This window comes from Chironomus tepperi, unplaced genomic scaffold, assembly GCF_022539635.2.
Source record: "Chironomus tepperi strain 1889 unplaced genomic scaffold, CSIRO-AGI_Ctep_v1 contig_441, whole genome shotgun sequence".
Taxonomy (NCBI): Eukaryota; Metazoa; Arthropoda; class Insecta; order Diptera; family Chironomidae; genus Chironomus; species Chironomus tepperi.
Genome location: NW_027226563.1, coordinates 622,930 through 636,160, shown reverse-complemented (window position 1 = coordinate 636,160; position 13,231 = coordinate 622,930). Strand labels below are relative to the sequence as shown.

General features: G+C 32.0%; 5 protein-coding genes across 5 annotated transcripts in view; 1 reads left to right on the top strand and 4 right to left on the bottom strand.

Moving 5' to 3' along the window:
* The first annotated feature begins 29 nt into the window (after positions 1 to 29).
* On the top strand, positions 30 to 2,699 carry LOC139097857 (N-acetylneuraminate (7)9-O-acetyltransferase). Its single transcript, XM_070649812.1, has 3 exons — positions 30 to 332; positions 389 to 1,288; positions 1,347 to 2,699. Exons 1-3 carry the CDS (start codon positions 141 to 143, stop codon positions 2,646 to 2,648), a joined length of 2,394 nt encoding a protein of 797 aa, XP_070505913.1. The 5' UTR covers positions 30 to 140; the 3' UTR covers positions 2,649 to 2,699.
* Positions 2,277 to 3,962, bottom strand: LOC139097859 (mpv17-like protein 2). Its single transcript, XM_070649814.1, has 3 exons — positions 3,767 to 3,962; positions 3,576 to 3,705; positions 2,277 to 3,370 (listed from the first exon to the last, which is right to left on the bottom strand). Exons 1-3 carry the CDS (start codon positions 3,879 to 3,881, stop codon positions 2,983 to 2,985), a joined length of 633 nt encoding a protein of 210 aa, XP_070505915.1. The 5' UTR covers positions 3,882 to 3,962; the 3' UTR covers positions 2,277 to 2,982.
* Positions 3,963 to 4,361: 399 nt separating this feature from the next.
* On the bottom strand, positions 4,362 to 5,284 carry Polr3H (RNA polymerase III subunit H). Its single transcript, XM_070649813.1, has 3 exons — positions 5,049 to 5,284; positions 4,852 to 4,995; positions 4,362 to 4,790 (listed from the first exon to the last, which is right to left on the bottom strand). Exons 1-3 carry the CDS (start codon positions 5,236 to 5,238, stop codon positions 4,441 to 4,443), a joined length of 684 nt encoding a protein of 227 aa, XP_070505914.1. The 5' UTR covers positions 5,239 to 5,284; the 3' UTR covers positions 4,362 to 4,440.
* Positions 5,285 to 5,323: 39 nt separating this feature from the next.
* Positions 5,324 to 7,496, bottom strand: tos (Exonuclease tos). The gene is made up of 2 exons (XM_070649867.1): positions 7,297 to 7,496; positions 5,324 to 7,243 (listed from the first exon to the last, which is right to left on the bottom strand). Exons 1-2 carry the CDS (start codon positions 7,432 to 7,434, stop codon positions 5,363 to 5,365), a joined length of 2,019 nt encoding a protein of 672 aa, XP_070505968.1. The 5' UTR covers positions 7,435 to 7,496; the 3' UTR covers positions 5,324 to 5,362.
* Positions 7,497 to 8,687: 1,191 nt separating this feature from the next.
* LOC139097884 (thyroid receptor-interacting protein 11-like) overlaps positions 8,688 to 13,231 on the bottom strand; it is a 29,335-nt gene continuing 24,791 nt past the window's right edge. The window contains exon 7 of the mRNA XM_070649840.1: positions 8,688 to 13,225. Coding sequence (XP_070505941.1) covers positions 10,746 to 13,225 — 2,480 coding nt within the window. The 3' untranslated portion in view covers positions 8,688 to 10,745. The remainder of the gene's footprint in view (positions 13,226 to 13,231) is intronic.

The following is a 13,231-nucleotide window of genomic DNA, read 5'->3' as shown; positions in this document are numbered from 1 at the left end:
TAAATGTTTGTTTACAATCCGAGCGGGGATTGTCAAGTCACGCGATTATTGATAATTTAAACAAGGAATAACTTAAATTAATTAATTCTCATGTTAAACGATAATCTCATGTAGAAATAGTGTCAAGAATGTAATGAAGGATGTCTGAAGATAAGCGAATTTCAAAAGCCGATTACATAATAGCTCAATTAAACGTTCAATCGGCAAAAAAGTTATGTTTTCTTGTAACATTCTTTTTCATTCTTTATCACTCCATAATTCATTTAAAATTTGGCAATGACTCATGTAAATTCATATTGGAAGACCTTGGAAGGTTTAAAGGTGATCGCGAGGTATGTTATTAGTATTATTGCATAACATCCAGTGATATTAATCAATTTAATTTTAGTGGCAACCATTTGGTTGTATGTTTCATTCATATTCGCAACAAGATACGCGAAGATGTAATAAGTTAATGGCGTTTCTAGGAAAGGAGAATAATTTTCTCTTCTTAGGCGATAATAGACTTAAAGAGCTTTATGAAGGTTTCATCAGTCATTTTAAAGAATCTAAGGAAACAAGCGAGAATGAATCATATAATAATCGTGAATATGTAGACTTTAAGTTACGCTTAAGAGTTAACTATGTACCAGCATATGATCTCAAATCTATGTTAAATCAATTTGAGCATCTAGAAAAGGAAGTTGATCCACCGAAATTTATTATAGTAAGCTCAAAATTCATCAATTTGAATCCTAAAGGACGAACCGAAAACTATACAAAGGAACTTGAAAAGTCTTTTGTAAAGAACTTAACTTTACTAATTACACCTATTGACAATTTGGTAAAGAAACAGACTAAAGTTTTATGGAAACTACAAGATCCAATAGACGATAGTTTAACAGATCGTCAATATGACTGGAAAGGCATAACCAATTCAGACATAAATCACTTCAATAGAATAATCTCAGACACTATAAAATACTCAAATGTGCAGATTTGGCGATCTTCCACTCAAATTGCTCTTGGCTTACAAGATGAAATGCAGAATGGCGTTAAACTCGGTCCAATTGCATTAAAGCATGACATCCAAATTATACTGAATATTTACTGCAATGATAATATGAATTATAATGATGGAACTTGTTGCAGCACGTCTGAAAATTATACAATGCTACAGATAATCACTTATTCAGTATTTTTGGTCTGTTCCACTCTAATGATTGCATTAAAACTTAAAAGATGGTTTGCAAAAATTCGTGGACACACGCTCTACATGCCATTACAGCAACAAGACACAAATCAGCCGGTAAGTTATTGATCTACTTCTATTTTTAGAAACCATTTTTAATTACTCTTTTTTGCAGGTAATCATGCAATCGAACAAATTCAGTGAAGCCATTGAATCGTTAGGAATACTGGGAATAATCATGATTTACTTCTTCCTATGTGATCGGACGTCCTTCTTCATGCGGGAAAATAAACATTATTCAGAATTTTCATTTTGGATTCCCGTCTTTTGGCTCTCAGCATTTGGACTTTTCTTCACAGAAGACAGTAAATTTACAAGAGTCTTGCATCGCGATCAAACTGATGAAATGAAAGGATTTATGATAATTGTAGTATTAGTTTATTTCATGACCGGAGCGACCCCAATTCCTATTTATTTTCTCTCAAAAGTCTTCATCAGTACATTTTTATTTCTCATTGGATATCAGCATTTCTCATACTTTTGGATTACTGGAAATAATAGCATCTCAAGATACATTACCGTCATGTTTAGAATCAACTTCATGACGATTATTTTATGCTTTGCTATGAATCGTCCTTATCAGTTTTATTTTTTTGCACCATTGGTATCATTTTGGTTCAGCATAACATACATCACTTTCTCATTACCACCATTTATATCAGCACAAACTGTTGAGAACAATTCTTATCAATATTTATATTTAGTCATTAAGTTTATATGCTTAGTTAGTGTTATTACGATCCTTTACATGTCGGAAGTATTTTTCGAAAGGATATTCTTAATGAGAGCATGGAGGGCATTATTTGTGAGTACGGACGATTTAATGAACGAATGGTGGTATCGATTTAAATTGGACAGATACTCAGCAGCATATGGAATCATATTCTCGTCAATTCTGATTGCGGCACAGAAATTTAACATTTTTGATGACAGTAACCATGGAAATTTATTCTCAAGAAGAATCTCACTTTCATCAACATTAATGGCAATTGCTGGAATTGGATTTTACACAACATTTACATTTTTCTGTAAGAACAAGCAGGAATGTGAAGAAATTCATCCTTATGTCGTCTTTATTCCCATCGTCAGTTTTATAATATTAAGAAATATTTCTGGATTTTTAAGAACTCGATTCTCAACATTCTTCAGTTGGTTTGGAAAAATCTCATTGGAACTGTTCATTTGCATGCATCACATTTGGCTAGCTGCTGATCGTCATGGAGTTTTAGTCTTACTCCCTGGATTTCCAACTCTCAATATCATTTTAACATCCATCATTTTCGTATGTGTTAGCCATGAAATTCATCGACTTACTCAGATTCTCGTTACTTTTGCTGTTCCTGATAACTGGAAATTAGCAGTAAGAAACTTGGTTTTATTTCTCATCATTTTGGTGAAGATTGATCAAACTTTTTGACTTGTGTATCCACCCGAAGAATTAATAAAATATTAATTTTAATAACTGTAACTATTTGTAGCTGAAAAATGGACTTATTTGCATATTCTATATCAGTGGTGGGCAACCTGTGTGCCTTCGCACATTTGGGGGGTCTCCAAAATCTTTAAAATGCCATGTATGCGGTTTGGTCGTGGCTTACCACCACAGTGTGCCGCAGCACATAGGTTGTTCACCACTGTTCTAGATCAATAATGATAACGTTCACATTAATTAATTTAAATCTGAATTAAGGTACGTGTTTAATTAATCATGTCTGCATTAAAATATTATTATGTGCCATTATGTGGTGAGGTCAACTGCTGGATTGCATTAATTGATTGTGATCTTTATTAATAATTGTCATCTGTGGTGATTCTTTGTGCTGAATTGGTTCATTGATTACCATTGAGGTATAAACATCATATCCTAATGAAATTGTGTTATCATACAATACTCGATATTTTAGTGGAAGTATCCAAAAGTTAACCACTTGTGCCGTTGGCCATACGACCCATTCTGCTTTATACAGACGCAAGAATTTCTCCCTAATTTCAATCATTGTCTCATTCATTGATTCTCTCTTCATTAAGCCTAGCGTCACGAAGAACAAGGAGATGACAATCGGACTTGCGATCATTTGATCAACAAGTACTTTTTTCACAACAATTTTAAACGTCCTTCCCGGCAAGCGATTATCAAGTCTATACAAGAGAAAATGAAAAGCATGTGACATTAGTATAAATAGATAATGCAAAAAGCGTGTATAAAAATTGGAAGTAAACATGTTGTATGACCTTGAACTATATATTATTAAAGAAACACAATGCAGTGGTTTTAAAGGAGTCAAGTAGGACTCCTAACAGATATATCTGATATTTAATTAAATATCCTAAAACATTTACTTACACTTTATACCAGAAATGACAAAAAACGCCGACCGTTAAACCAGATGCAGCCATATTTCGCGACCTAATGATATCATACTTTTCAATTTCTTTGCGGTATATCTCTAAGTTCTGTTCAATTATGTCACCAACTAAAAATATAGACTCAATTAATTAATGCGCAACTTACAAGCATGGATCATTAAACATTACCTGATGACAAGGATACGGATATTAAACAGTTTGTTGTTAATAAGAACTTGTCACTGAATGATACTTTGATCAAATTATTCGATAAATACTTAAGCTTTCTAAGTAGATTCAGCATATTTGATTAAAATTGAAATTTTAGATAGAAATTATGAAACACATTAGGTCGCGGTCTGAGAATGTCAATATTTTGACTAAGTGCACTGGCCCGTTTATTGTTTTCACATAAAGTCTCTCCCTAAATATTACTCACAGTATAGTCCAACAAGTCAACTTTATAAAATGGTATAGAAAATTTAATTTAATTAACTATTTAAGCTAATTTATTGCTATTTTCAGAGTGCATTATTCAATTTTCAAAGCCTGCTATCAGTTATTCTACTTCTTATATGTACGTGTGCTTATTTAAGATCTTTATTCCCATCATTACTCGATAGAAACAAAACAGGGTGAGTAAAAACAAATTAATCCTCAATAAAGTATAATTAAACAACCTTTTATGACTTCAGGATGTTGGGTACATTTTGGAAATTAGCTCGAATTGGAGAAAGAAAATCACCGTGGGTGTCTGTGGCTTGTCTATTAATGGCTGTATCAATTCTCTTTTGGACTTAATGTTAATCTTTTATTTTTATTCCAATAAAGCTTAATTTCTGTATAAACTTAATATAAATTCTTTAAACGTCCTCTTCTTCTTCCTCTTCATCGTCATTTCCTGCATTGTCATCATTTTGTGTCCACCAAGATTCCAGTCCTAAACCACTTTCATTAATGGCACCAATAATTCTGTATGGTGGTCTAAAATTAGTGTCATTTGCTGTTGTACTTTGCTTGGATGTTGATGCTTCATTATTTTCAGGTGGTCCAGTTGGTTCTGATTCTACAAATTCTTCATCAATCACTCTAAATTTTACAGTTTCTCCAACATCCATAAACAAATCATGCTTTGCTTGACCTTCATCTATTGGATATTCCCAAACCCATGCCTGCTCTGTTTCCTCGAATCTTGACGGATGTTGTAGCTCATCTATTAATTCAAAGATCCAATTAGTAAACAATTGAATACAAAATTGAAGTTTATAAAGTACCTTTTGGTATAAAAATGTCATCAAAGAATCCTAAAGTCACGAATACACCATCACGTGTACAATTCTTAATTTTACCGGTTAATAAGCTTCCAATTTCAGGTCTAAATACAATATATCTGAATATTACATCCGTATGAGAAGATCCTAAAATATAAGTTGATTAATAAATAAGCCTCCTTTTTGTAAAACTAACTTACCATCAGCAGGCAATATGCAGGAGTCATGAAAACTGACAATTTCTCGGAAACTGATACATAATCCAACATTGTGAAGAACTTTATTTGCTAATTTTTTATTTAACTCATATTTACTGACATCAGCTAGACTTTTGTTGAATTGAGATGGATGCACCTTAACTGTGGACTTTAATTCAGCAATCAGGAACATTGCTTTAATAATGATTTTTTTTTTGAGTGATATGAATGAAGGTAAATGTTTGTAAACAAAAACTTTGAGAGGGGAAAACAACAAGTTTCTTTCTTGAAAAATTTGAATTTTTATTTAACGTATTTTACATGACATTTTTATTGATTGTTGTGAATCCAAATTTACTTAGTTTGTGCTGGCTAGATAAGTTAATTGAGGTAGATTTGGCTTTAATTTTCTTTGTGGCAGTCGTTTTATTAGTTGTTCGATTTGGTAGTTTCAGTCTATTGTTTTGTGAGGCAGTATTTTGTGATGAAACTGGAATGTCATCATCAATAATTTCTATATCTACGTCCAAAGTTTGTGCATCATGCGTATATTCTTCTTGAGATGATCTTCTGTCATCATCACTGTTAATACTATTTGTACTAGTTGTTTTAGAAATAAGATTCAAATTATTTTCATATTTTTCCTTAAATTGATTAAAATGGGTTTTTGAGGATGTACCCTCATCTTCGTCGTCACTGCGATTCTCTTTAGTAACTTTTTTAAATTTGTTATAAAATTGCCTGTTAGCATCAAGTCGTTCCTGAATTTCTTGTTCTCGTTCAATTTTGGCAGTTTCTATTCGTTCAATAATTTCAATTGGATCTTCAATTTCTTGAATTGCTTTGTGCTTGAAAAATCTGCTGACTACTCGACATTCTTCAAAACTGCTAACCGTTTTGTCTTTTGAGGAAAGAGCCTTGATCAGTGACACATTGTCAGCTTTTTCTTTACTTTCTATAGATTGTCGTTTTGCGAATGGATTATTGGGAGATGAACTAACTGATGTGTTAAGATCGTCATTTAATACTGAACTGTTTCTTTTCTTAGTTATCTTGGTTGGAGTAAGAACTTCCGTATCACAATATGCTGATATTAAGCTGTCCATTTCAATTTGATCCTCAATTTTGTTTTCTTCTTCAGCTATTTTTGATACTTTTAAACTCTTAAACTTGACAGGAACAAATGTAATTTTAGTCTGCTGCTGAACCTTAATATTAGTTTCGTGATGTCCGTTATAATCCCATATACGAAAAAGTGGTTTATATTTCGTATTTTGTACAGGTGGTCTCTTCAATGATCGTGGCAGTGTCTTTTGTGGATCATAATCACTAACTTTTTGCAATGTTTTTGGATTTATATTGCCTAATGCAATTTGGTATGCTACGTCTGGTTTCATTAGTTCACCAGCATTTACACAATACTGTTCATCTTCCTTGTCTGCCAATTCATTTAGTCTTGTCATCAATCGTTTTAATGGATCATAAACATACATGTATTTAAATGTAGCTTCAGCTTTAAGGAAGTTTTCTATATAGTCATCAGGTATAGCAATTTTGAGATTCAAGTATGAAGGAATTTTTAATAGTGCCTTCTTCATATCCGTTTCTGCTGTCATTAACATAAATTTTTTAGCTTTTGCTAAGCCAACTCCTGGCAAATTATTGATATAGTCACAGCCTGATAAAATGCAAATTTGTCGGAACTTCTCAAATGTGTATTTTGGAAACATTTGATCAAGCTTGTCGCTGTCGAAAAGTATGCATTTACCATCTAAAGTCAATTTGTAGACGATTTTTTTACATCCAAAAAGTATTAGATCACTGTCTTCTGAAATTATGTATTCAGCCAGTCCAATCTTATTCAAATATGCAAGTTGTGCATCAGCTTCGTACATAGCTACAATACAATCGACATTATATCGTCGACATTCTTCCATTAATTCTAGTGCATATTCATGCGTAATAACAACAGCTTTGGAAAATTCTTTCCTTGCCTCATCATGTCGTCCATTATTGGCCAATTCAGTGGCTTTCAATTTTGCTTTCTCACGATTTTCTCGTCTTTTTGCTTCCGTTTCCCTTTTAGCGGGCAATGAACGTCCATCAAAGACCATAATTATATTTGCACAATAAGACTGTAGTAATTTGACATATTTCATAGCATAATCTATCATTGCCGTTGTCTTTATTCCTCTCACCTGTAAGTTATATATTATTAGTTTAATTAATAATAATAGGAATCAACACTTACCAACTTGTCTGAACATGAATAACTTCCTTTGTGCAATAACCAATACGAATCAACTGCCACCGTTCTTCCTTGTAACTTATGGATTGATGAAGGCTCTGTACATGATTCTACCATCTGAATTAGTCCTGTAATTCCCATTTTAATTAATTATTGTTGATATTTGTCGTCTATTTATTTTCTTGCAAAATTTGGAGGGAATACTGAGAGGGACAACAACTTTTTTAAGTACCTCTGTAATTTTTCCACAGCAGATTTGCCCTGAATTATTGCAAAGTTCCAAATTCTTGTTCTTTTCAATCTAGACTTCAAAGAAGGCACATGCTAGTGCTGTAAAATATTCAAAAACTTATTTAATTAAGTTAATTACACTAAGTCAAAATGAGTTGAAAGTGTTTTAAACCATTTAATTAATGGAATATAATCGAAAAATCATGGAAATTCATAAAACATGATGGAAAAATTGTTGAATTAAACTAACCAACAAATTCATGAAAACGTGAGTTGAGATTTTTACTTAAATTTACTTCATTCTTTTATTGATGAGAAAATGGAACTCATTTATCAATGATAAATAATGATTAACATCTCCTATGCACCACTATCTGATTAAATATTGTTTAATTTACTCATTAATTGAAGATTAATAAGATCCAGAATAATAAGTATATCTTTTCATTTATAGAATGAAGCAAGCACATGATATCCGACTAACCAAGATGGGAACCAGATTATAATGTAAGTTAAATAGACACAAATATGATTAATATTCTTCATATGATGATAAAAGGAATCTCAAAATATCAATGATTTATTAAATGATTTTTCATTCCCATGCACCATTCTGAATGTTAGAATATAATCAAGATTAATGATGTCTTTCTTATATTGAAAAGATAATTTACCATCAAATTTTTCTTTTCTTCCGCCTTCTATAGCTTCCTAAATACATTTTCGTGTCAGACTAAGACTGCGTGAGATAAATTTTTGGTAAGTACATTACTCATTAAATTAAATATAACGAATTATAATGATGATTGACAATCCCAACTATATGAATTTATGTAAGGATTAAATATTGTCCTGAGCATAAAGCATAAATGTCAACATTAAACGTTTTCATTGAATGAAGTCTAATCGACAAAATGTATTTGTATCACTTTTTGCAGAAGAGGAACTTAACGGAAGGATATTGATAATCAAATGACAATTGATGAGGGTTGTTAATGCTGCTCACAAAGATACTTTCAGGCTATTCATCATCGAACACTCGATAAATTAAATGGAAGTAATAACGAGGCACAAAAAGGAATAATCCTTGCCGTCGATAGCTTAAATGACTAAAAATAAACTGTTGGCCATAAAGAAGCAAGTCAAATAAATCAAGAGATCAATGATTTTTGAAATAAATTTAATTATACTTTTATTCATATTCACTCGATTAAATTAGACATTTTTTCAGATTATATTTATTTACATCACGACACAATAGCATTTTCCTTCGTCCACTTCCTACCTTCTTCATATTCACTTGAAAAGCACATCTATTTTTACTTTTTTTTTAAATATGTTTAATTATTTTAATAAAATATGAAAAATAGAATTCGAACATATTCGTAATGGACAAAGTGCATATATACAAGATATATATATAAATTTGCATTCAATTATCTTCCTTCTTATTTTTTTGTTTTATTTGTTTAAGTGAGGGAGGGAAAAAATATTTCTCTTGATATATTCTTTCTGGTTCTATAACAAAATTATTGATGAATTTCTCATTAGGTATTTTGAACAAAATATTTGTGATTTGTCGATTCTATTGAGAAATTGATAATTGAGGCAGTTGCTACGTAGGTATCAAATTATAATTAAAAACACGAGCTTTATGCCAAATAAGCATAAATCATTTCTCATTAGCGTTCTCTGATTTGTCATAAATTAAATGCTCAAATATCAATTTCGTCTAAAAAAATTTTCAAGGTTTTTATGCTTTTGCAGTAAGATGCTATGAAGAACAAGTCTAGCGATAAATGTATATATATGAAAAATAAATATATCTTCATTAAAGTTAAATTTTTTTCTTCTTTTTTTTTGTCATTTTTTAAAACCGAAATTTTTTTTTTTTCATGATATTTCAAGGCAGGACACTTGACAGCAACTTCAACATATTGAAATCACTCACAAATGCCCGTACCTTGATGATATTTGTTCATAAATTATTTTTTTTTCTTCTCAGTGGTACTCTCATAAAAATTATTAATTATCTATTTTCTATATAAATCCTATATATCTTTATTTTTCATTAAACTAATTATTTTCACTTTATCTTCAATTATTTCAATTTTATATTTTTTTTCTTGATAGGATCATTAAATTGGATATTACGAGAATTTGGTACAACTACGGAATATTTTCTTTTATTTTATTATTTGTTTTTTTTTTTTAGTTATTATCTCTTATTTAAAAATTGTCAGTAAATTTTTTTGTCAATTATTGTTTGCTGTTGTTCGTAACAATATTAATTTCTCGTATTTTTTTAATCATTAAATTTTGGAATGGAACATAAAACATTTAAAATAAAATAGTCACTATGAATGCGATCAGTGGGAATCTTTTAGTATGTCAAGTAGCTGTGAGACAATGCTTGATAATCTATCTATTTCAATCTTAGATTACTAATTATGTCTAAAATGGGTAAAACATTGAAATAAGCTGATTTAAACTCCAATTAAGGAAATCAGATTAAATTTAATTGAGTGTTTTGACTAAAACATTGGATCCAGTCAAATTTTTTCACTGAAACTTCAGATTCAGTTGAATTTTTGGATTGAAACATTGAACTTAGCAAAAGTTTTGAATTAAAACATTGAATTTAGTTAAATTTTTGAATTGAAACATTTGACTTTGTTGAATTTTAGAATTGAAACATTGGAAATTTTTGGATTAAAAATCGTTGGATTAAACATTAGATTTAAATAAATCAAGAGTTTAATAACACTGATTCTTAAGATTGAAAAATACATTATCAAAGACATATGTCGTGGCCACTTGACTTAACACTTGCCTAATTAAAACATCCAATTAAATGAACATTTGAAGCGCATTATAAGCAAAAAATTACCATCATTGTCAGTAATCAAAATCAATAAAAATCGTATCAAACGATTTGGAGACTTTAAAATATGAAAATGCAATTAAATTGCTTAATAATACAATTATAAAAGAGATAAAATAAAATAATCTATAAAAATCTTGATTAAGAGAAACAAATTAAAAAAAAGCCATCATGGGTGGTATATTCATAACTACGAGATTTTTTCGTATTTCTCTTATCGTCAATAAAATAATAAAAAAAAGGGAAACCATTTTTGTTGTCTGTCGATTGCCGCTTAATGTTAATACTTACCACAATAAATCAATTAATAATTTTCATTAATATTATGATAATCATTCTATAAAAATGAACTCGAGTGACTGTGACTCGATGATGCCCTAAAATTACTACTTGTGCTACTTTCGGCACGGCGATTTTGCTGCTGTTGTTGTTGTTGTTGTTGCTGAATAAATTGTGGATTTGATGGCACTTGATTTGATAAATGATGCATTTGTATTTGCGATGATGATGCGGCATGTGCAAGCGGCGAATTTGGTAAAGGTGGAGGTTGATTTGATGATCCAACTTGCATATAACGCGTCATATAATGATGATAGTTTCCAACTGAAGATGATAATCGTGCTTGTTGCGTTGGCATGAAACTTGAATGTGCGCCATATAAATGCATCGATTGTGCTGGTCTTGGTTGTGTTGATACTATATGACTTGATCCATCGCCTAAATCTAAATGTAATCCATCAATATTTTCACTAGTACTTCCCGTATCTAATTGTATTTGTCCAAGAGAAGCTGTAACATCAGGCATTATCATTGAAATGTGTCCACCGTCTACGCACGATGCTCCTTCATTATCAGCCCCTTCTGTCACGAGCGAAGGAAGATCAAGTCGTCGATAAGAACTGCCTGAATTTTGATGAGGTTGTGGTGTGCCTTGCTGTTGACGTGGGAATGACATATTATTACTACCATATTGATTCGATAATGATTCAGGGATATTTTCATTCGATGCCATTGGCGATGACGGTCCCGTGACAATTTCTTCATCAACAGAATCATCATCAATCTTATTTAAATCATCATTGCAAAAACAACTAACAGAATTCTCCAATAGAATGGCTACTTCATCGGGGAAATTGAATTCTCGTACAACGCGTAAACGAATTTGTCGATAAATCTCATGTTTCGATGATAATGTAAGAGCTAAAGCACGCTGGCACATTGGAGTTTGTCTTAATTTTTGTTCCCTTTTTTGCATTGCCTCAAATGATGATGGATCTGGTGCAGGAATTGATGATGTACTCGTAACAACATCGAGTTGTGTCGTTGGTGGTGTCACTAGAAGGAGATCATTACTACTGCTACTTACATTTCCAACACTACAACGATTTAAACGTGAAACCATGTAAAGAGTGTCTGGAATATCAGGATAATGTCGTGATCGTCTTAATCTAAGTAATTCTATTTGTTGAGATTGATCCTCTAATAGTGATTTCACTTCATCATAATACGGCATAAAGAGACGAGGTCGAACAAATAATCCATGATTCTTTCCGCCACGAATCCATGCATTTATTCGGAGATTTTCTCGATCATCGCCAATCATATGTGAAGGGGGTGTTGAAACTAAACCTCGTCTGATAGCCGAATGTAGTGTTTCATTGTTTGGAGGCAAAACATGATCCATTCTAACGTGTGGCAATAATTCACTTAATATTTCACGCAATTCTATATCACTTAAATCTCTCTTCTTTATTCCTTTTCTAGTCACCGAATGTGCCGTATGTGATAAAATATTCGGCTCTCGATCTTCCATTCGACGTATTAATTCTTGTTCACCCCAACGTAAAACGGCACCAAGAATTTCCAGTTCAGATGCTTGAAGGAAATTACTTTGTAGTGCATCAATTAATTGTGATTTTTCTAATTGATGTAAAATTGGTGACACAGCAATCGCCGAGAATTCTTCACGTAAATAATGACATGCTTGTCGATAAACCCACGATGAACCGTGTGCTTGACCTCCCCATTTTAACACCATTGGCAGTGATTCGAGAGTCAACCATTCGAGAATTAAATCTTCGCACCCTTGTGATAATATATCCAATTCTAAAAATCTACCAATTTGATAAAGTTCCATAGCCTCTTCTAATGGACTTCCTCTCTGTCGATTTGACGATGAGGATGCGGATGAAGCACCAGCACTTTGTGCTTCGCTTAAACTTCCATGAGTAGCACCGCCTCGAATAATTAGCGATAGATCTACAGTATCTAAATATATTGCATGCAACAAAACGCGAGCATATCGTTTTGGAATCACAGATTCATCAAGAACTATTCTTGTCGGAATTGCTCGATCATTTTGTTCCTCAATACTCCTCAAACGTCGTTGAATCATGCTGCGGAAAAATGGTGATCGAGCACTCAAGATTGCCTTATGACAAGGCAATTCTAATTTCGGTCTAAATCCATATTCTGAACTTCCAGAATCAGGTCGTTGACATTCGCCATTATTTGAATTACTATTTGATGCTTCGGATGTGAAAACGAGCGCTGCATCAGCATAATCACCCGTCTCTAATAGATACCTTAAATCATGTTCTAATGGATTTGGGGTACCAAAATCTTCACCTAATCGTCTCAAAACATTTACATCAATCGTTGGATCATGCTGACACAAATCACCTGTGTAGAGATACCGAAGAAGTGATGAAAACATTTGAACATCTATTGGGGAAGACCTCAATTCCAATTCCAACATTATTCGTGCACCATATCCTGGACATCCAGCTAATAAATCTCGAAAGTATGGACATCGTGCTATAA